We start from the raw sequence: 24,109 nt of genomic DNA, 5'->3' as shown, positions 1-24,109 counted from the left end.
GCGGCCTCCCTTAACCTGGATTCTCCTTGCACCCACATGTTTGCCGTCTGGTGCACAGCAGATGAAAGGGATCTGCAGCCAATCTTCTGAGACTGGCTTTAGCTCCTTAAACCGTTTACATCCTTTCTTTTCTCCACTGCAGCCCAAACCTCTTCACAAGTGCAAGAGTGCTGGCTTTGCTCTCCACTTACTTCCCATATCCCATTTGAAGTCACTTCTAAATTAAGGGAATTGGGGTAATTTAGAACCATAGAACACCCTGAACACTGAAGGACTCACAGAGATCATCAAAGTCCAGCTCCTGGCCCTGCATAGGACAGCTCCAACCATCACACCACATGCCTGAGAGTCGTCCAAATGCTTCTTGAGCTCTGTCAGCCTTGGGCCCATGACCAGGGCCTGACCACCCTCTAGGGGATGAACCTTTTCCTGATGTCCAGCCTAAATGTCCCTTGACACAGCTCCAGTGGTTTCCTCAGGTCCTGTCGCTCGTCAAAGAGAGCAGAGGTCATTGTCCTGACCCTCCACTGCCCCTTGGGAGGAAGCTGCAGAGTGCCATGATGTCTCCCCTCAGACTCCTCCAGACTGAGGATAAGAGCCCTCAACAGCTCCTCGTATGGCTTTCCCTGGAGACCTGTCACCATCTTTGCAGCCCTCTTTTGGATGCATCCCTGACTGCAGTGGCCTTGAATGCAACCAATCCACAACCGTGGTGGCCCTAATCCACCCCTAAGTGTCACATCTACACAGCTAGGAAAAAGCACTGTCAGCTGCCATGGGCACTGCCTGATGCTTTAGATCCCTCCAGGGATGGTGAGTCTATCGCTGCTGTGAGCAATGATCAGCAGTGCCTGACCATCCTTTCTGTGAAGACATTTTTCCTGATAGCCAACCTAAACCTCCCTTGGCACTTCTTGAGGCCATTTCCTCTCATCCTGTCACTGGTTCCAGGGGAACAGAGCCAGACTCCCAGCTGGCTGCATCCTCCTGTCAGGGAGGATGGCACAGAACAAGGTTTCCCCCTGAGCCTTCTTCTTCTGCAGGCTGACCCCCCTCAGCTACCTCAGCTTCTCCTCATGAGACTTGTGCTCCACACCATTCCCTAGCTCCATTGCCTTCTCTGGACACGCTCTAGTCCCTCACTGTCCTTCTTACAGTGGAGAGCCCCAAAACTGACTTCAGGATTAAAGCTACAGGCCTCACCAGTGCCCAGTGAAGGGCAGTGATCACTGCCCTGGGCATGTGGCCACACCATGGCTGATACAAGCCAGATGCCATTGGTGTTCTTTGTCACGTGGGCTCATATTCAGCCAGTCGACCAGCACACCCTGCCCTTTCCTGTGATTCTTCCCCGAGTCTGGAGCACTCCATGGGCCTGTTGTCACCCACGGGCAGGACCAGCACTTCACCTTGTTGACCCTCATACCACTGGTCTTGGCCCATCAATCCAGCCTGTCCAGATCCTTCTGGAGAGCCTTCCTGCACAACAGCAGACAAACACTCCTGCCCAACTCAGTGTCATCTTCAAGCACTCATCACTGCAATTGGTAGAAAGCACAAATCTACAGCTTTTCATCTTCAAAGACACCACCAAATCCACAGTAATGCCCCAGTTTAACTCAGACACTAGATATACTGTTTCCTGTCCTCACCTATGTTATATTGCCACTGTTATATTCCTATTAGAATTCAAATAAATCCCAACAGTATAAATTCCCATATTGTTGCAAGGGAGTTGTTCTGTGGACTATTTTTGTTTATTTGTTTGGGGGGCTGTTTATTTTTTAGTCATCACCTTCTGGGATCAAGTAACAATCTTAAATGAAGGTCTCAAAATTGCAGAGAAAATTTCACAAAGAATGTAGAATATTCAAGTGGTGGGAAATGGAGTTCAATACATTTGGAAAAACTTCAGTGTCTCAAGAATTAACAGAAAATCCAACTCACAATTATCTGACATTAACACGTCACTCTCTCCAAACAAGGGAAATTAAACAACTCCCCCAGCTCCTGCTAAAAAGAAGAAAAAATACCAAAACCATAAGATCCTCCCCACCCTTCTCCCCGCAAAAACCCCAAACAAACAAAAAAACCATACCCCAAAAATAAGGTCATCATAAGGTCTTTGTTAGAAGACTACTTGGAGATCTCTACTTTTCCAGAAGTAGAATTTGGCTTAATCATCATAATGCATGTAAGCCCTGCTCTCCCCTCCTCCCCACTCCAATTATTAGCAATTGCAGAGTAAAACGAAGGACAACACCAGAATGTTGGTCACTCACAAAAGATTTAGAATGGTAACTAAAGGTATATCACAACAGTTGACTTATTTTTTCTTGTATTAAGACAAGCCTTTTTTCTATATTAAGTCAAGCCTTTCAGGAGGTGGACTTTGCTGATCCTTGTTGGGAAGGGACCTTGCTGGTCCCTTCCCACACAGAATATTCTGTGATTCATTTCAAAAAGCTAACAAGAAATGGAAATGCTCCATTTTAAGCTCACCTGGCCAATTTTTAGTATGTGCAACTTCTATAAAATGTCCTTCCAAACAAAAAGCAACAGGTTCCCCATACAAAATGCATTTTTGCATACAAAATAAATCAGTACTTGCATTTGCCACATGAAGCCAGTAGTTTTTATTGAAGGACCCTTGTTAGTGGCAGGGAATCCTAGATTTCCTATCTGGTCAGCAGTTACTTACCTTAGTGTACTTCACAAGCATACTAAGAAGCGAGCAATGTAAAACTGCAGTTTCAGACAGTTAAAGGTAGTGAACCTTCAGTAATCCTAAAGAGAGCTCCATCTTCGAGAAAAAGCATGAAACTATCTTAATGGTAATAACCATATGTGTAGGCACACATGCTTCAGTCCACCTGCCTGCATCCCAGACATAATTGCAAGAAACACAAGTACATCTCTGTGCAAATATTTTATTCCCCAGCTAATTAAAAAGACAAAAAAAGAAGAAAAAAAATCACAGAGTATCTGCTTTAATCAAACTTTCTAAATGAGGAACATAAGGATAGGTTAATTTAATCAAGCATGATTAAACCACTAATAAACCTCAAGATAGGATTAATTAGCATCTTTCAAGCATTTCCTTCTTCCTAACATCTCTTTACTCTTGCTTCAATTAAATCTTGCTACTTTCTTCTACCACCTGTTTTGAGCACTGAGCAGCAAAACATCAGGTTGCACCAGCTGTTAAGATAAAGATGATAAAACTAACCATCCCATTCTGTTCCAGTTTCCCTACATCCATCAAATGAAGGTTGTACAATTGCCAGACACTGCGTAAGTAAACAATAAAACAAACTCATAGGTAGAACAGCAGTCTATCAGATGCCCAGATAAAGTACATGCGTAGGACAAGAAAGCAATCAAAACTAGTAGAATACTCTCCTAGTTTCCAGCTTTGTAGAGACTGGGGTTATTCACCTTCATACGACTGATGATTTTACAGACTTGCAGTGCAACTACCTCCTCATTCCTCCATCTGCTGTCATGCTCGAGTTGTCCCTGAACAACCACTTTTGCCACTCCTTCTTATCAAAGCTGCAATTCCTGTCCCCAAGCAAGACAGCTTGATCATGGTAATACTCTGGTCAGAGACTAACTGACCCACCCATCTATACAAGTGAATATTAGCACCAGAAAGAGAGAAGCACAGCAATTCCTTAGACTACGCTGCCATTAAGACATCTGCATATCGAATAGCTTATTATATTGAAGCTATTTCATATATATATATAATGATCTCCACTGCTCTTCCTCCACCTCCTTGATTAGTGCAAACACAGTGCCACATGCTAGCCAAGGGAGAGTCCGGAACTGCAGTAGAGAACAGAGTACTCAAATTTGGACGAAGGATTAATATACTGGCATAATATGGTCTTTTATTCCGCATTTCATTCCTTAAGTGATAGTTTCTATTATTCTATTTACTTTTTTCTTTTCCACTACATCTTGAACTGACTTTTCAGACTATCATGCACAGTGACTCTCAGATGTTTTCTTCCCCTGCAGAAAACCATAAAAATACCATTGCTTTTGTATTCCTAGTAAAACAACGTGCAATAAGAACAGCTGAACAATTACTGAAGCTAAGCTTGAAAGATGCTTACTTTGCTATTGAAGACAATTTTTATGACAATCATGACAAAACAGTAGATTAGAAGAGCAAGGAAATACAGCAAAAAATAAACCAGCAAAGCAGTTTACACAACAAAAAATATTCACTGACAGAAATATGGAACAGGCAATATTGTTTCCAAAGTGACTAAACATAAATAGTTTACAACAGAGCAGAAAAGAAGAAAAGTTTATTTTAACCCTTCGTAAATTTCTTCTCAGTATCCCCAAGAGCAAATCTGGGAAGAGAAAGAAGGTGAACACTCGAAGTATCCATCAATTTTAGGGTACAGCATCAGCACAGGCATAAGCAGGTGGAAAATTTTTATAAGCATATGGAAATATTTGAGTTATTTTTCATTTAAAAAATTAAAACTCTTGACTTCATAGTATGGACACAGTTGTCAAATAATTCTGGTAAACCATTTAAACTTTGCTTAAGTCTCCATTATCTAGTTTGATTACTCTTTCCAGAGAGCTATCAGGTTACTTAAAAAAACCTCTAATCTGATCCTGTTCTGTCTACTGTGAAGAAACAGTATGTGAAGAACACAGGCTTATCACAAAGTTGGGTCAAAACCTAGGGAGTGACTGTTAGCTGTCATGCAAGCGTCAGGAGGGTTTAAATACTTTCTTTGAGCATGGAGAAATCTTCTAAGTAGGCACAAGAGACCGGCAAGGAAAAAGAAACCTCTAGAGGAGCAACAGCTCTGCTCTCACAGACCTCTGGATGGATGAGGCCCGTGCAGCTCTTACCAGTTCGCCGGGTGCTCGCTGGGGATCAAACTGCAATTTCACACTGCCGGTAACTCCCCGCAGCAGTAACGCTCTGAGACCGCCGAGAAAAAGCGACGCCGAATCTGTGCAACTCTGGAGAGTCTGAGGGGTCCGAGAGATCGGCGGTGTGCGGTGCACCCCGGCAGTTCTAAGGCTGAGCTCACTTCTTTCCCCCAGAGCCCTCAACCTTCTATCACGGGCGACACAGCAGCCGCTCCCGGTTCTCCACAGGGAAGGGGAACGGGCAGCACCGACGAACGGCGGCCACCACCCCGCACGGGACCGCCCCTCCGCCAAGGAACCCCGCGCTCCCTCTGCCACCTCCGCCCGGCGGGCCGGCTGGAGCCGAGCCGCAGCCCCGCGCCCAGCCCACTTCTCCGCTCCGGGCACCACCGAGGCCGCCGTGGCCAGCTCAGCTCGGCTCTGCCCAGCCTGGCTCGGCTCGGCTCGGCACGGCCCCACTCACCCGCCTGGCTCTGCACGGCGCGGCCCGGCTCCCCTCCGCCTCCCGTCGCTTCCGGCCCCACCCCGCCCCGCCCCCGGCTTCGAAAATTGCTCCTGCTTTGAAATTTTAAATTACGTCTTCTAAAGAAATGAGGAATAGGTTTGGAAAGGACTTTAAAAATTACCTAGTAAAGATCGTCTCCACTCGGAAAGTGTAAAAACAGACTTACCGCCTCAAAAAAGGGAGATGTTGGAAACATGGCTCTGGCTAGAATGCTGGCAGCAGAAAAAGTTTTGTCTCAGCCCTTTGACGTGGAGTACAAACACTCCATTCCTGTACATCCAACATATGGGTCTGCTTTGTGTGTGGTAATGTCATAACGTTGCCTGATACTGAATTGCAACACAGGCTATTTCAGATCAGGCGGGGGGAAAAACACAACATGATAAAGTAGACACGAAAATGCACTGCCATAGGAAACTACAGATTCTAAACCCACAAGCACTGCTGTCATGTGGCTAGAATTTGAATATGCCTTAATTCAGGCTGGACCAGAATATGGACAAGGCTCTTTCCCGCTCTTATTTCTTGCTATGACAAAATGCGAAAGGAGACAAACATGAGCTAAAAAATAGGACGTTGGAGCTCAGATAATTATAGTATAAAAGGTGATGCATTCTTACAGCCCATAGAGCAAAGAGTATCTCTGTGGTTATACCTAAGTGAATTACCTCAATAATGCAGAAAACAAGGATGCCAGATCCTTTTCATTCAAGCCCTATCCCAACACATTTAGCATGTGTTGCCAGGTTACATTTGGGAAGTTTCTCTGGCTAACCCTTTGTAATGCAGCTGCTGTCACCTCTAAATTAATTTCCTGGATTCCACAAATTAGGGACATGAGAGGACATGGGACACATTACAAATGTGTTCTGAGAAAAACTTTTCAAAGGTATTACAGGTATTACCACATCTACCTAAAAATCAAAGGTTGTTTCTGTGTAATGGTACAGTCCTGTGTAATACTGGAATGCACGCAGTTCTGAATCTTCACACTACCTTGGTTGGGCTGCCCCAGAATAGAAATCAACGGACACTGAAGACACTTGCACAGAATTTGTTCCCAGCTAATAAATCATGCAAATAAGGACAAAGATAAATATGTAACATTAACCCAGAAGCTTTTAGATGGGTTGTAGTTTTGTTTTACTTGTGTTATCTCCTTTGATATCCTGACTAATTACTAGTTTTTCAGTTTATTTTTGCATTCTTTTTAAAGTTTGTAATGAGGAGAAGCAACAGAGCTGCTATGTGCAGTATAGGTACAAAAGCAACAAATATATTTTATTAAAACTAGGCTCTGAAATTTTTAGCTTTTATTGATTCCATTGGAGCACTTGGCATCAGATGGGGCAGATTTTTCCATCATCTGAAGAAGATAAATAATAAAATCTTTTGCTAAAAAATATACTTTCATCCAACAGCTTCCTGGAACAATTAAGCAGATTTCCTGTGTGATGGTAGAGGGCAGTCTAGATATTCAGACCACCTTTAACATCAAAAACAATAAATTTATTTCCTAGTCCCAGAGAGTGAGCCAGAGGTAAGGTATTGCAGCAAGCTTCAGTCTCAATACATCTACAAATTTTCCTAAAATATTCAATATTTTAGCTTCAGAACTATTCACAAGTCTCTCTGATGTGCTACTAGAATTTCAGTAGTTATCATTTTCAGTTCAGTTCCTATCTGGAACAAGAGAATGTTTGTTATCTAGGAAAAAGTCTATTCAGGCCCATTTCTTCCAGGGAGAAAAAAAAGATTAGGAAGATGTTTTGACAAACCACTAAAATTCAACTGTATTTCAGAGCATTCACAATTACTTTGTTCTGTGCAACAGTGTTGCCAATGTAAAAAGTGATTAAACCATGAAAATTTCAATTGAATATCTGTATTTGAAAAGACACAAAAAAAGCAAGATTCAAAAAATCTCACAGAGGTGCAGTTGTCGTCATCTAACAAGGACAGGTTAGGGGTGACTGGCACACATGCTTACTCATAAAATAGAATTCAGGCCCCCTGGGAGAGCTCCTGTATTTTAAATGTTCGATTAGTTTCGCATAGAAAAATCAAATGCTTCTCCAACAGGAAAGCGGCTCCAAAATCAGATGCTTCTCCAACTGAAAGCAGCTCCAAAATGCTTTGATTGAACTTTGCTTCTCTCTCTCCATACTCCCTGGTTTAGAGAGCATTCTTGGTTTCTGGGAACACGGAATAATAGTTTTAATATTCTCTTCCTTAAAGCAATGTCCCTGGATCTCTACATTTCTCAAGTGTGTCACTGCAATGATGTTCACAGATGGTTCACATACAAAGAGCAGGAACATGAGAGGACAAGCAGCCCACATGGCTTAATCCAAGAACAGAAGGCACACAGATATCACAGAAATAGTATAAAAACCTGATGACTAAAGTCCATCATCTGGGTCATATCCTGAATATATCAATTCACTCACCACACTTTAAATACAGGCTCCATCTATTTCAAAAGCAGAAAATACTAGACATGATTAGAATCAACAGTAAATACCCAGCCAGATCACCTCTGTAAGTTCTTTCTACATTCATGGCTACTTTGAATGGAAAAAAGATGTCAAATGGGAGTTTCCAGTGCTTTTGGGGCTGGCCTCGTGGAGGTTCTGGCCAATCCGTCATGTCAGTGAAGGTAACAATAGTTGTCACAGGTACCATGCTCATGTTTAGAAACTGCAGCAAGAAGGGAAGCAAAAAGAGTTTAACAGTCTTAATATAAAAGGCATACCCATCCCCAATTTTCTAATGGGGACTCACTGTAGATGACTGGCAAGCATGATGTCTTTGGGATGGTAAGAGTTCAGTGTCCTAGGAGTAAGACCTCTTTCCCAAAACTGATACTTAGCAGGTAAATTGAGGGTATAGTAAAGATCAGTAGCTACTGTGTATTGTATGCTAGAGATCTCCAAAATGGCAGCAGTGACTTAAGCTCTGCTACAGTAAGCCTTCTACTCAGAGGAAAGACATATCAAATAGTTAGTAATAAGAACAGATGCAAGCTAGCTTTATTTTTTATAAAAGATCAGCTGACTCCTTGGACAAGTGCTTGCTACCAGAAAGAACTGCCACAAGATGCAATCCTATCAATAAATGTCAGTAAACTAAAGCAGGGACCCAATACAATATAAATTTATTGCTCACGTTTTAGGATGTTGTTTCAGGAAGGAGACAGATCAGTGAAGATCACACAGGGGACTGAACCTCTAAGGCCTCAGTTCTTTTCTGGTTTAACGGAATGTAGCAAGAAAACTAATACACTAGCTCTTTGAACTGCATGGAGTTTCATGGCTACCTTGGGCTGATTTAAGACCATGCTGCTGCCAAAAGAGCAACCTCACTCTCTGCCCCACTTCCCAGCTCTGCGTGCCAACATTGAGAGGGCATTTACTGGCAGCACACCTTCTGCGCTTGCACTGCTTTATGCCAACCTGTGAAATTACCACCTCAATCACTTCCCTGAGAAGAATTTCAAAGATTGCCTTCAGAGCAAAATTCTGTAGGAAGCACTCAAAAAATTTGCAAGATAGAGTTCATGACACTTAAGAAAAAAATACTGCGACTCCTATTGGGGAATTTTTGTGGCATCCTCAAGGTGAATTAAAAAACACTGTGCCTAAATTTAAAAAAAAACCAACCAAACAAAATGAACAATGCATTGAGTACAGTCTTGGTTCTACAGGAGTGTGCAAAGAGGCATCATGAGCAGATTCCTTGTGCACCTTTGCATTTGCAGCACCAGTCCTGAGAGCATCAGCATGTGGCACTTCAGCCTGCCGTGGGTCCATTCCCCAGGCCTGCTCTGCTGCCCAAAGGTGGCCCCTGAGCAGTTCCCATTCCAGAATGGCTACAAGAAAATGCTGAGGCTATTTCTTCTGTCATCACCTGGAAACTTCGCTCACTTGCAAAGTGTCCTAATGTTCCTCCTTCCAGCCAGTTTACAACCTTCTTGCCCTCCATGCCAGATCAGACCTTGATCACAATTCACCACTGCTGAGCAGTTACAAATAGAATTTCCCAAACAATTCTGATACAAGTTCTCCTATCAATGAGTAAACACACTCAAAAATAGGCCAAGTTGCCCTAGTCAGTAAGAAGCCTCAAGATGATTGATTTAAGTGCCTGGACCTTGAAAAACTGCCTTAAAATCAGAGAGATTAGTGCAGGGAAAAAAGCTCCATACACAAACCCTCCTGAACAGCTGGGAGAAGGCAACCATTAGCAACTTCCAGCATGCTCTTGTAGAACTCCACATCATTTTAAAACGTCCTGTATTTTCATCAAGTCCAAATATAACTGTGATCAGATATTGTGTATGGGTGTGGAAATCGGGATGTCTTCCCTGGGTTCTCTGTTTTCTGGTCAGTTACTTAGGGAACTTTCCAGTGACACAGTGCTGTATAAATAAAAAAAGCTTTCTCTAAAAAATATTAAAGGAACTAAAGGACAGTTCTCAGATAGAGAATCTGTAGGCTAAAGCTGGGAAGTGGCATAATTTGAAAGTAATGTGCAGCCCAGTATGCTTACAAATAGTTGCACTTCATAACTGCTGGCTATAGAGCAAGTTGGTCCTTTCCTAAAATGTCTTTACTAACAATCCTAATTTGTGGATTTGTGACGTCACTGATGAAGTCAGTACTGATTTTAATGACATGGGGTTTTTTTGCTGTCAGAAACTTGCTTTCTTCTAATTAGCTTTGCAATATACCTTAAGGATCTAAAGTAATTAGCATCAGTTGCTCAAGCAAATCAAATCTGAATCTCATTCTTCTTGATTAGCTAATCCTGAGGGATTTGCACCCTACACTTTTACTAGGAATGCAAATCTTCTTCCTCAGACAGAAGATTTTTAAATTAATTTTATTAATAATTTATTTATTAATGAAGCCATGTAACAGGTGATTTAAAAAATATTTTCATGGGGTGGGAGTATCACTTTGCCTCAGGGCAATGAGTTTTACATGGTTAACATCTGCCTAGCCTCTTCTCTTCATGTATTTTGCAAGGAGGGAGAACCAAAGGGTACCATGAGATGCATTCAAACAAGCATGTAAAATCTCATTTAGACTGAGTCTGAAGTTCAAAGAGTGTTAACACATCAGACAGCCTAAGCCCTTACAGAGAAGTATAAGCCTTGAAATATTTCTGCTGCCCAAAAGACTATGTGATATCAAAAAAAAAAAACAAAACACAATGGGATCCACTGACATGCTTGAAAAAGACTGCTCAACTGCTCATTTTTCTCTGTGGTCATGTTAGCTGACACATTCCTGCTGACATCACAAAATCACAAAATGGGCTGGGCTGGAAGGGACCTTTAAAGGTCACATAGTTCAAGCCTTCTATGATGAGGAAGGATGCCTTCAAATAGATCAGATAGTTCAGTACTCCATCCAACCTGGCCTTGAATACCCTCTTTTCTGGCTTACAGCCTTCCTCCCCAATTCTCCAAATATGCTGCCATCAGCATTAGTCACTTCCTCAGCTACCTGTTGGTGATTTCAGAAGCTCTAGAGGAACAGGAATCTTCTGCACAGATTATCAGCATCCTGCGGAGTCTCTGAAATATTATTAAACTCAAATCCCATACTAAGGCTTTAAGAGACAACTAAATATTAACCATGGAGTTACTGGATGTTTGTAAGTACAACTTTATACCAACCATAACTGAAAGTTTAAAGATTAAGTCCTAAAGTGGCAGAAAGTAGTTCAGGGTTGGAAAGAAGGTATCTTTTCCAGTTATACAACTGAGTGAGGACAGTACTGAAAAGACCACAAAACAACCCTCCTCTATAGAAGGCCACCATTGCAGCCAGACAACTGCTAAAATTCAATAAATCTCAACTTACTTAGTTTCAAGTCCATTTGATTCCTTGGTTCTTAAATAACCTGTAAACCCCCTTTAATAACCTCTGTGTGTGATGGAGGGTTTTTAATTCCATACCTTGAGGGGCTGACACTGGTAAAAGTGCCGTGTACCCACTACTTGAGCTTGTGGGTTGGACAGGAGGCCCACTTTAGTCCACAATATCTGTATCTCCAGGGTCACAGGAACCATACAACAGGAAGTGCAATTCACAGCCTGAAAATAAAATACACGCTAATCAATTTAATATAGTATTTCAAAAGTGATAAAGGACCATTATGGCCAAAGTCTAATATTTTGGATAATACAGGTAACAGAACCTGAATCAATCACTTCAGTACTATCTCTATAACTTCTGGTCATGTCAACCACCCATTTTGGAGCTACATACATCTCATTGTCATCTCAGTTCCAATTAGAATTCGTCTCAGCTTTACCCCTTGGATTTCATATTCCACTTAGCCATCCCCCCACAGATTAACAATTATTACAATGCATTTGGCGCACAAACTTTAACCTTATTAGGAAATATAATAGGATATAAATATCCCTACAAAAATATTCCCTATTCTGGAAAAGCAGAAGGGATTATAATAATAATTAATAGGAAGTAGCCAGCTACTTTCAGTTCCAAAAGGCTGTCAGAAAATTATATAACACTGGATTCCGCAATTAACTCTTTTTGCCCATTTAAATAGCATGACCAGGATTCAAGAGATAGGAAATCTGTCAGGGTTTGTTGGGTTTGAGGTTTTTTTTGCTAAGTACTCTAATAAGATGAACATGAACCATAATGACTGCTTTCACATATTAAGACCCCTGAGAGTCATAGGTTCATTATACAAAAGAAGTCCTGATAACCCCACCTCCCCGAGGCAATACAAAGATATGAAAGGAAAAATATTTACAGTTAGTGTGTCTGCATTCATATTACCTCCACACTGCAGTTCTCAATTAGAACGGTCATCCACTCTTCTGCCTGGGTTGAATGAGCACTGCCAGTTACAGCAAAGTCTTCTGTTCTGTTCATCCCCTGAAAAGCCTTGTATAACTTCTGCTGTATGTAACTACAGTTACTGTCTTCCAATATTGGGGATAGGCTGGAAATGAGAAAAGAACACCTTTAAGAAAGTGATTTCCAGGACAAAAAAAAAAAATCCAAACCACTGTCAACATCCTTTCTTTGCAATAAGTATTATTTCTTCTGCTCTTATAATGAGTCAACAAGTATTGGCATTAAACAGATGCAGTTTCAATCCTTTCAGCAACAAGAAAGGAGAAAAACATGGCAGGGACAATGATAAGGAAAACTGACAGCTCTTCAGCCATCTTATCGCATCAGTGGTCCTACGCTTGCCATGTCAAAGTAACAATCTAAATCATCAAGACAACCACCTTTCAAGATTCACTCCTCAACTCTACTCTTGCCCAAGACGTATTGCCAGACTAGAGCCTCAAAATGTCCCAGAAGACCTTCACAATGTTCAGATTATTCTAGCAGTCCACCATCTTTACTATATTCATGTTCTCTTAGGAGTTTGTGAAAGATCTGTAGAGAAACACTGGTGACCTCAGGGAAGGACCTAGGCTTAACAGAAATACATGAGAGACTACAGAAAAACATTCTGAGTCCACAACTTCCAACTGTTGGAAAGGATGACTGCAGAGTGTGTTGTTACCTGATTTTGCAGCCTGTTCTCATATTCCTTCCAAACTGTACTGTGTGCCTGAGGAATTGTGAACAACTTCCATCACTTTCACTCCTTAATATGCTCATCTGACAGACTGCATATCAAGAAGCCAAACAAAAGTATAAACAGACAACATACAACACTCATCTCATTTAACAATCCACTCACCCCATATTCCTCCTTTTCCCTATTAGGGCACTATAAAAGTTCAGACAGTGCAGTAACAGCAATCAAAAAAACCCCAGTGATAAACAAAAACTCATAGCAGAAAAAGGATACATGTTGCTTGGCACCACTGTTTGCAATCAACAGTGGTGCTTCAGTGATATAGCCAGGGTTTCCGCTTCTAGGCAACATATGAGAAAGAGTCCTGGTCTACAAAGCGACAAAGAGAAGAAATAGAGGAAAAAGATGAAAAAATTAGCATCAATGACATCCATTCATCTCCAAAGATCAAATTTGCATTCTCAAAAATGTAAATGTAAGCTGTTTTTTGAATGCCAGATCATTATACACTACTTAAACTATTTGTTTCCAAGGACTCTTTCTTACCTGGCCAATTTAATTTGCAGTCCAGGAGGTAAAAAACTAAATGTCAGTATCCTGAAATGTGGGTAATACCAGGAAAGCTCTCAATACAATGAATTGCTATTGCTCAACATTTGTCTCTGAGGAAGTGAACAGATCAGTCAGGGCAATTCTACAGAAGAACTGCAGAACAAACCCTGCCTTGATCCTGATTCTTAGTGGACCATTTTACTTCTAAATGGTTGTATGGCAGTCTGGGCATAACTTCAACAAAGTTGCATTGCACACTTACCAACCCCTGAGGTCATCACTTATTCAATTTTACATTGAATTACATAAATCATGGGACATGATTTATGTGAACTTAACACACATTAGTATTTCCCAGATTTCCACCCCCCTCAAAGTAACTTTCTTTCCTGCTGCACAGGCAAAAGTGTTAAGTACCTGGAATAAATTTAGTAACTTCTTTCACAAACACTAAACACGTCACATACAGCCTTAGCTTCAACCCTTTCCTTCACAAGGCCAAGCTGCTGACTTATCATCTTCCCTTCTACCTCAACAAACAAACAAATGAAAACAAAAAATAACCCCCCTCCAAAAATACCAAAGTCAAATCCCGCAACAAAACAAACAAAAAACCAAAACAATACCCCCAAAACAAACAAACAAACAACCCAAACAAAATAAAACAGTGCCAAAAAGCCCAAAACCAAATAAACCAAAAAAAGCCCCCAAAATCCCACCCTCAAAAAACCACCAAAAACCCCCAAACAAACAGAAAACACCTAAACAACCACCAAACCAAACCAAGAGCAAAAATCATCATATAAAAATAATCAGCTCCTTGAAATTTTTGCAATGAAAGACTGCATGCTTGTGCTGAGCCTGGACTCTTCTACTAGCATGCTTTATTTGAGACCAGAAATGCCTCCCCTCTTCAATCATCTGTACCCCAGGACTCTGTTACTACTATATCACAGTGAAACTGCTCTAACCCCTCCAGGTATCTTCTGTACAAAAATTAATCACAAGCTAGACTACAAACTTGGTAAAATTCCAGGGAGGATGGGGATACTAACCCAGAAGTGCATGGTGAAGTGCTGCTGCAGAGAGGATCTGGAGTTCACAGAGATGTTGCTGACTTTGAACTGGACAGAAACACTCTGAATCCCACTTGTGCCACTATATTCTATCTCATAGATCACCTGAAAGTCCAATGTAGAGAATAATAGGAGACAGAGTTAGGTAATAGGGCAATGGCTTGAAGCTTGTGGTAAGCTGCTCGAAAAGGAAAGAAGATTCACATACCTCAGAAACAACATTGATGCATGTACTGTCTTTCATGTGGGGAGCTCCAGGTGGTGAGACTGCAGTGACATTTACCTGGAGACAGTAAGCACATTAACAATCAGTTACTGTTTAAAAGGAGAGTGCACTTTTTACTCTTTTTCACTGCTTTTCCATCTAAGTCAGATTTACCTCCTTGCTGTGATCTGGGGGGCACATCACACTGCTCCAGATCCTCAATCTTTTTCCAGGAAAGTAAGCTACCTCCATGAATTCAGCCCTACCATTCATTCAAAAATACACCCTTATTATGTCCTTTTTTTCTATAATGTCTTACTTTTGTCAAGAAAAATCTTGTCTTGGACACAGCACATTCCCATTTTCCCTTCAGAACCAGAAATGAGACTGACCTTCATGGATGGCATAACGGTGTCATTAATTGGGACCTGGGGAAAAAAAGCAAACCGTTTTACAATTCCAATAAAAAGTGAAGTAAACTGCTGTGTTTGTGACTAAAGCCATAACATTGTTACAAAAGAACCTGAATAGTTATTGTCAAAATTACTTTGTTTATTCCAGATGTGTAAACGTCATCATTTTGCAATTTATAAATCACAGACATAGTTCACAGAAGGCATTTTAAAATACCAAAAGACAAATTTAAGCTTGGCCTAGTTAATGTCCTGCAGAATGCAGGTACTTTTAAGTGCCACATCTCTGATCCATTCCTGAAACTCCGTCTTCTGCAATCAAATACTTCAGCCTTCAGTTAAGGAAAAACTGTACTTTGGCAACAGTGACAAAGAAAGTCCTGAAAACATTAATTAAATCTGATCAATAGATTATTCTCTACTAGTTAAGTAGATTTAGATTTCCAGTAGAAGGGTATACTGAGTCATCAGCCTTAATATGTACTCCTATTTACAATGTTGTTTCCTCTTGGAAAACCAGAAAAACTCTACAAGCTGAGAGGAGACATTTTCATATAAGCTTTCAGTAAAATGAGTGGGATGAACCCAGAACAGTAAACTGGTTACTTTGAATTTATTGTCAGGATAAATAGTAAAGAAATTGATATGGACATAAATAAAGCTAATATTAATAAGGGGGCATCAGTATGATTTTAGAGATACCACTTTATGTAAAAAAGAACACCCTAATTCTTTACTGAGAACATGTACTGCTTGGTTGATCAAGCTGATGGAATAAACAAGATATACTTTGATAAACAATCTGTTTAAAATGCGAGAGAATTTTAGATAGGCCATTAGAACGATGAAGTATCAATGAAGTACCTGCTAAATACATTAAGAATTTGCTAACAATGGAAGTTTATTGGAAAGTAGTTTGAAATGAAGGATTACCACCAGTCATGACATTTTTTACAGGTTTCCTGTTGTAGCACAGCATCCCCGATGTGGTGATAATTAGCATTGACTCTATGATTCTAGAAGGCTGATCAATCACTTTATTATACTATACTTATTAAGAAACACATCGTCCTTACCAACAGTCGGATACAGTTTTTCTTAATTGGTCCTTGAATCTAAACACTATCACCATTGGCCAATTAAGAAATCACCGTTTGGTAAACAAATCTCCATAACACATTCTACATGTTCACAACAACAGGTGCAGCAAGTGAAGATAAGAATTGTTTATCATTCTTTTCTCTGATCTTCTCACAGTCTTCCCTGGGACTATGCCTGGCAAAGTTGTGCCTGCTGCTCTCTGAGGCCAGAGAGTGGCTACCACAGTTTCCCAGCAAGAAGGCCTCAGCAATTGGGAGATCAGGAATGACATACCAAATGACCTTCAGTTTTACAGTTATCTGAAGTCACAGTGGAAGGCAATGCAAAGTCAAACAACTCAGATTTTGACAAAAAGCAAGAAATTTGAAATGCACCTTTAGCACAGTGAAGTCATGGTAGTAGGAAGCAGCATCTAGGGCAGGGTCAGTCATGCAGCTCTTGCTCAAGTTGGCAAAAATCCGAGTACAGCTTGTGCTTTTACTGTCCAGGAAGCCTGCGTGAGTTAAGACATGACAACAGATAAAACAGAAGCAAACCACCCTAAGATATTCTTCCCCCTTTACTAACCAGCAGGATTCCCATCAACACAAAGTCCACTGGCTCCCATTTTCATTGGCTGTCTAAGCACGCTCAATACAGATGATGAATCAAAGTAGATGAGGATTGGATCACCAGCCTGAAAAGAGAAATTGGAGAAATCACAAAGTTACAGTGGAATACTAATGCCAAGGGCAAGAGACATATCTATATTTCTCTGTGCACACCTGGTTTTGTCTAAAAGGTTGTCCAACCTCTTAAATACAAGGCAACTGACCAGAAATACTTTATATGCTAAGGTATGGAAAGTACTGAGAGATAAACAGTTCAACAATGTGCTCTGGTAGCCAGGAGGGCCATCTGTGTCCTGGGTGCATCTGGCTCAGCATCACCAACTGCTACCAGTCTGCTCTGCACCATGGTATGGCCTCACCTTGAGCCCTGAGGGCACTTTTGGGTGCCACAACATAAGCCATAAAGCTGTTGGAGAGCATTCTGGGCTACAAAGAGGGCTACAAAGATGGTGAAAGGTCTCCAGGGGAAACCACACAAGGAATCGCTAAAGTCACTTAGCTTGTTGAGCCTGGAGGAGACTGAGGGGAGATCTTACTGCACTCTGCAGCTTCCTCCCAAGGGGCAGACACTGATCTCTGCTCTCTGTGACAAGGGATAGGACTCAAAGAAACTGCTGGAAATGTGTCAGGGGAGGCTCAGGCTGGATATCAGGAAAAGGTTCTTCCCCAGAGGGTGGCTGGGCCCTGAACAAGCTCCTCAGGTAATGGTCACAGTCCCAAGGCTGACAGAGCCCAAGAAGCACTTGGAGAACACTCTCAGGCACAGGGTGGGATTGCTGGGGCGTCCTGTGCAGGGCCAGCAGCTGGACTTGATGATCCTTGTGGGTCCCATCCGACTCAGGATATGCTATGATCCTATGATAATATGGCTTCTAGGTACAAAATAAGAATCTTTCCATCTGTTCTCATTAGACATCATTACAGAGAGGCTTAGTAAAAGCGTATGTGCAAATTGATTGCTATTTTCTTTCAACTCACGCGGTAAAAAGCAGAGAATGATGGCTGAACTTGTGATGGTGCTAAGAAAGAGTGCCTGCCATACTTCTCTAAGAACTCCGCAAAATCAGATTCTTGGATATCCTGTGGCTGTTGGAAATAGTTCAGCTTTGCTAGAGTTTGAAAAGAGAAAAAAAATAAATCCACCAATATTAAGTTACTAGAGAAGAAAAGGGTAAATACTGTGCCAATATTTTTAAAATAAATAACTTTAGTAATTGTAAGCTACTTGGTGCCTTATATTAATTAATAATGGATTATACTTATAATAGGCTAGTTATACTTGTAATAGGCTAATATGATCTACAAAACAGGATGATATCATGAATACAGTTCACAGGAAACAAGTATTAATACACAAAGCAACTTTCCAAAAAGCATAAGACTCCTTAACAGCTATATTAATATGTGCTATGATTTCCATGAGATGCCCATATTAGACACACATGAAATCTGAATTACAAAATTAATCACCCATTTGTGAGTTCACTAAAAGCAATATTAAATGTATTCAAAATAGTTAAGTAAAACTGGTAATTGGTAAAACTCAAGATAAGTATGAATAGACAATAGGCATCCTAAAAAAACCTCCAGACTTCCTATTGGTACCCTCTTATAATTTCTTTGCTCTTCCTTGCATGCAAAACACTCCGACAAAATCTGTAAAGAGCTGAAAGCAGGACAAGATAATAAAAAGCTAACCTTGTTTTGACCAGCTGTTGTACCTGTTAATCTCCTGAGCCCCTCTCAACCTAAAATACTCAAAGATTTAGGTCAGAAGCAGATGGAACTGTGGGTCACAATTCCCAGACAACTCAAAAAAGAAAATGGTAAGTGTTCAAATGTGAGACCACAGCAATTGCACTGAATGCCAGGAACTGGACATTGAATCACTCAAATGAAGTACAATGTGGAAAGCAAAAAGAGAAAAGAATGTTAATGGCATATCCTACAGTATATATGATTACCAGTGGAAAAAATCACCACCAGTAGAGAAGAAAGGATGAAAATAAGCATATATAATGAAGAATCCAAGACACAATAAGAAAAACACTTTCTGAAAATTATAGTAGTGGGATACTTTAAACGTCAACCCTTATCTGCTGCTCTATGTGTAGCCAACTAGGTACAGTATCTCAGATACATAAGCAATTAATAAAGACTTATTTGTGCTCAGCCAGAAACCCTACCCTTAATAATAGTGCAATGATCTTTGTCTTTGGTGATCAAGATCCTGATTCACTATAGTCTCTCCAAAACTGTAACTGCAGTCAAAATAATTAGCAACAATTACAACATGTAGTTCAAAAAAATATTCCCTAAGCAGAGGCAATCAAAATATGCGAAAAGAAAGATTGCTTACAGTCATCCAACTGCACACAGAACAGTGGATCTTGTCCACCAGGATCAGAAACGATGTCTGTAGAATAAGGGGTATTACTTCTGAAAATTAGTGACTTTTCCACACACACTTGACTCACAGACCTGTAAAGACAAGCCCCCCAACCCCACCCAGCAAACTATAAAATTGACCATACTTGCATAATTTCATCTTTTACATTACATAATGTCAAGAACGCAACACAGTTTTATTTGATGAAAATAAACTTTTCATCAGTTTAGATGAGCTGGTTTACAATCTGCATTGATAATCAGTTACAGAAAGCCTCTCTTGTCATTGTAGTAACTTTGTGGATACTCGGTGAGTGTAATTAAAAATCACTCTAACATTTCCTGGGAAATAAAATTATTAAAAAGAAAATCAGTGCCCATATATTACAGTTCCTCTCGGTCCTCATCACAAGGCCAATCTGCAAAGACAGATTTTACTCTCCAATAGCTGAAACCATCTTCCTCACTGACAGCATCTTGCGGTCTGTACTTGTTTGAGCGTCTCCTCACAGCACTCCAAAGCACCTTTTACTTAAACCCGGACTTCCCAGCTCCCACCTCCAACTGTCTCATTACGGAGTAACCAAGCCTCCCTTCATCCCGGCCACTGTGCTGTCTGCCCCGGGAAGCCTTTCCCAGTCCCCGGCCCAGCGCTAAGATGACCCTGGGCCCGGGGGCGCGGCAATACCACCGCGAAGCACAAGCAGCCAAGCCACAGCTCCCGCCGGGAGCGCGGGCTCGGGCCCGCCTCGGCCCGCTCCGGCAGCGGCAGAAGCCCATCCCCTACCCACCTGCTGCCGCGGGAGCGCTGGGCCGCGCCCGCGGGGCTGAGGGCAAGCAGCGACGCCATCAGCAGGAGCTGCGGGGGCACCGCGCGGGACCCGCGCATGGCCGCCCACCAGCGCGGCACACCCCGCGGAGCCACAGCGCCTGCGCGGCACGAAGGGGCGGGGCCGGGCCGGCGGGGCGGGGCAGTGCTCTTCTAAAATAGCGTGTTTGAAAGAGTTAATTTCAGGTAACTGTAGCTACTCTATGTTGACAGCTACTAGCAACTATCTACCATTAATGAATTCATATTATGTCATAATGACTTTGCTAAGAGCAGTTGTGTCTAACATTCAACATGAGCTACCTTATTCTGCGATCATTTATATAATTTAAATTAAATTATAAATTGAGTTGGTCACTAAGTAATCACTGCTTTACATTACGTTAGAGTGCATAAATTGGTCTGCAGAGCTGCCTAGGTAAAAACACAGTGTTTCACTAATTCTAGGCTTTGTATCAGAAGCATTTCTACCCAGTGGACCAGATGGGAGAAGATTCTTAATTTTGACATCATGAAAATTTTTCCCAAACAACTGCCAGAGCTTAGTTAAAATTCCACACAGATAAGTCCTGGAAGAGTTTGGCTTTTACAGTTGTATCTTTTAAATAAAAATATTTTTCGAGGTACTTTTTATGAGGTTCTTTTTCAGGCAATATCTACCTAACATCTGAATCTGACTGGCACAATATAGTGGAGATTAAAAAGTCAGCATGCATTCAAGGAGTCAAATAAGCCAGATCCATGAAAGGAAGCATGCCAAAGGTCTTCAAAAATGCAGGTACTGTGACGGGCCTGCTCAAGTTTGCTGGTTTTAAGCTGTTGGATACTTCAGGGATTCCTTACTCTGGAAACATTGCAATTCCTTACTCTGGAAACATTGCAAGAGTTTCAATGTTTGAAACTCTTCCTTAACCTTCTATTGCTCATGTCTGTCAAAGGAAAGCTCACTGGCAAGGCCTTTGTTTTGATGTAGTTTCATTCCTATGTTCAGTGTGTACTAAATTTTCACCAGAAGCAAAGATGGAGAACAGATACCTTAAGCCACTACATTTTGGCAAGTAAGGACAGCACAGACAACAGAGTCATTGTGCCATTGGATATTTACTTATCATTTACTGTCTTTCATTCTATATGAAATACACCCACTCCTCAGTAGATTAACTGTTTCAGTGATTTTGTTATAAGTGCTTTCTAGGAACAAGTGATTAAACCTAAATAAAACAAAAAAAATCAAAAGATTGATTTAAACTTTTATTCAGATTGATAATGGAAAATAATAATACAAGTTATGTGATCATGATCAATTTCTGAACAAAAAGAATAAGATGCATAGTATCTATAGGTAATACTTCCAGTTTGTCTAAATCTCTTTGCAACCTTTTGTTTCTCCCCTTCATTACCCTTTATGTGCATTCATGGCTCTACATTAGTATGCAGCTTGGGAATAAACAGAATCTATATGCCTAGTCTCCTCAGGGTCACACACGAATTCCACGGTATGTAATGAGAAGGAACAGCATTCACAGTACAGATAATGAAGTTGGCCTTAAGCTGCTTCAGGGCAGAACAGAAAGAAAGGAGCAACAGGTGAGAAAATGTTATGGAAAACTGTAAAAAAACCATAAACATTTTAATGTAAGAAATTTTTTGTATTTTCTTACATGTTAAAAAAGCACACTGCATCAAAGGCCTTTGAGAAGGACAAGCATGTAACACATGAAATGAGATGTTTGAACCTGGAAATCAGAGTGCAAAAGAATCAGGAAGTAATTATAATAAAAAAGCAGATGGAGCAAACCAATTGTTCCTTTGACATCTATATAATTCTCATTAGAAAGTATTTGGTCTGTACTATTTCTCATTCTCTCTAGACTCACCTTGCCTTTAGGAGGACTGGAATCAGGCATGTCATCTAGTACCTCATCTATTCAAGGAAAATAAAAGAAATCCTGTAGAAGGCAAGTGGAGTGTAAAGTAATCTCCCTGGTGCACTTTCTTTTGACCATTTACAGGAGATGCTCTATTTTTAAAGTTTTTACTATGTGGGTTAATATGACTACTTTAATCTCTCATTTGTACAGACATGTGACTCTAGTGGCAGTAAAGGTCACAGACCCTTTACCAGAATCTACCAGCAATTTGCCACTGGTCTCTGTTTTATAAAGTATCAGGAGACCATAACTGTTGTTGCATAGCAAATGGGAGGACAAATACCTATTTCTTAAGTTTTCAGATTTGGATACCAGTCATTCTATATTGGGTTATGATTTTAGAAAAGTCAGAAAGCTTAGTGAGGCGATATATGACCATCACCCAAATATACAATTATTATTTTTTTCTTTAGCCAGTTCCTTGATTTAATTCCCTTCAGTTAACTTAAAAATTAATTCATATGATTGATTTTAACTTCGTCTTGTTTGTTTCCTTCCTATGTTTTCCTGGTCATTTCACCATGACATAATTAGTTGATTTTGATAGTCACAAACCATGTGACCACTTTTCATTATATAGCAGCCAGTAATTTTCCATTGAAATTGGAGATAATACATCCAGACTCCTAGCACAGTGTCAGAGACTGAAATGTTATAGTTTATGACTTAAACATTTTCATTAAAGACTTTTTTCTGTTGTAGCAGAACTGTACTACAAAAGCTGCAGAGAAGGCCACCACACTCTGACTGAGGCTTTACACGGCTCGCTGATGAAGATAAGATGAAGTAACAACTCAGGGCTGGGGACATTCCCAAAGCACAAGCTTAACACCTTCAGGGCGGAGATCGCAGCCCCAGGGCTATCAGCTGCCAGGCTTCGCACAGACCCTTGCACCAAAGGGTGAGAGGAAAAAGGCTCTGTGTCTGTGTTGGAGAATCCTCTGGTCAGAGGCGCAGTGACCGCCCATCCGGCACTGTGCAGAGGAGCCCAGCTGAGGGACCCTTCACCCGGGGAAAAAGCCGCAACCACTCAAGAACAGCAGAGGGGTTTCACGGCCCATCAAAGCCCCTCCAAGAGGGTCCCCAGAGCCTGCACCAAAGCACGGCAGCACGATGCAACAAAGCCAGAGAGAGTCTTGGAAGGACAGTGTCAACCCGGCCCCCTGCAAGGGAGGCACCTGGGCGTTCCCACCTGGCCCAAAACCGTATTAATCCACGGGATTCTGTACTCGGCGTGGCGTGGCGGTGACAGGGGACTCTCACCGCCAGGAAGACCAGATCGAAGGGATCAAGGAGAAGTCGCTGGGACCCACGGATGGGTGATATGCTTCCCCCTAACTCTTATCAGTCTCCCCCGGTTCCCCCAACCCATAAATACAAAAAGAGTATTTGCACACTTCTTTTTCTATTTATTTCTTTATTTTCTCTTTCTTTCTCTTTGCCTCTTTTACTATTAAATAAAAGATACCCATTTTTGGCAACAACATTTGACCTTGTCTGATTTTAGTCACATTTTTTGGATATATTTTGAACCTTCAAGGTTGTTTCTATTTTATGCAGAGAGACTTAGTTTTCTTTGCTCTTCAGGGTTTAAACTGGTCATAACACCTAGGTATTTCATGAGGATAAATAAGTAATAGAAAAATTTTAGATGTTTATATTGTGGTGGTGCCATTTTGGGTAATTTCTACATTACAGAAGTCAGTTGAGCTTTCACATACTCATTTGCTTATGAGGAGACACTAGTCTTACCTGAGTCTGGGATTCTGCCAACAGACATTCAGAAGTGTCTGGGCTGTAGCCAAGTAAGAGTTACAAAGTTTGGGTACAAACATCGTGTGTGTGTGTGTGTGTGTGTGTGTATATATATATATATATATACATATATATATATATATATATATATCACAGTAGGCCCCAGTAAGCCACTGTTGTTATTATCTAACATGATTACACAAGACCAATATATTGCTTTCTGCTTCAGAAATCAACACAGGTTT

General features: G+C 41.1%; 1 protein-coding gene across 10 annotated transcripts in view; it reads right to left on the bottom strand.

Moving 5' to 3' along the window:
- The window catches only part of ALDH18A1 (aldehyde dehydrogenase 18 family member A1), a 47,089-nt gene extending 26,825 nt beyond the window's left edge, over positions 1-20,264 (bottom strand). For 3 of the 10 annotated variants that reach the window (XM_066554970.1, XM_066554971.1, XM_066554974.1), the window contains exons 1-12: positions 20,141-20,264; positions 19,321-19,442; positions 17,940-18,070; positions 16,918-17,026; positions 16,725-16,843; positions 15,229-15,264; positions 14,840-14,914; positions 14,611-14,736; positions 13,277-13,372; positions 12,986-13,083; positions 12,241-12,406; positions 11,385-11,522 (exon numbers count right to left, since the gene is read on the bottom strand). In XM_066554970.1, the coding sequence (XP_066411067.1) occupies positions 11,385-11,522; positions 12,241-12,406; positions 12,986-13,083; positions 13,277-13,372; positions 14,611-14,736; positions 14,840-14,914; positions 15,229-15,264; positions 16,725-16,843; positions 16,918-17,026; positions 17,940-18,070; positions 19,321-19,442; positions 20,141-20,238 (1,314 nt within the window). In that variant the 5' untranslated portion in view covers positions 20,239-20,264. Of the gene's footprint in view, positions 1-1,947; positions 1,970-4,887; positions 5,360-6,714; positions 8,117-11,384; positions 11,523-12,240; positions 12,407-12,985; positions 13,084-13,276; positions 13,373-14,610; positions 14,737-14,839; positions 14,915-15,010; positions 15,099-15,155; positions 15,265-16,724; positions 16,844-16,917; positions 17,027-17,939; positions 18,071-19,320; positions 19,443-20,140 lie in introns of those variants that run through there. The other 7 variants (XM_066554981.1, XM_066554976.1, XM_066554972.1 and 4 more) reach the window with 7 other exon arrangements.
- Positions 20,265-24,109: the final 3,845 nt, after the last annotated feature.

The sequence above is a fragment of the Molothrus aeneus genome, chromosome 8, assembly GCF_037042795.1.
Source record: "Molothrus aeneus isolate 106 chromosome 8, BPBGC_Maene_1.0, whole genome shotgun sequence".
Lineage (NCBI taxonomy): Eukaryota > Metazoa > Chordata > Aves > Passeriformes > Icteridae > Molothrus > Molothrus aeneus.
The sequence above is the reverse complement of the archived record's forward strand: the minus strand, read 5'-3'. Positions and strand labels throughout refer to the sequence as shown.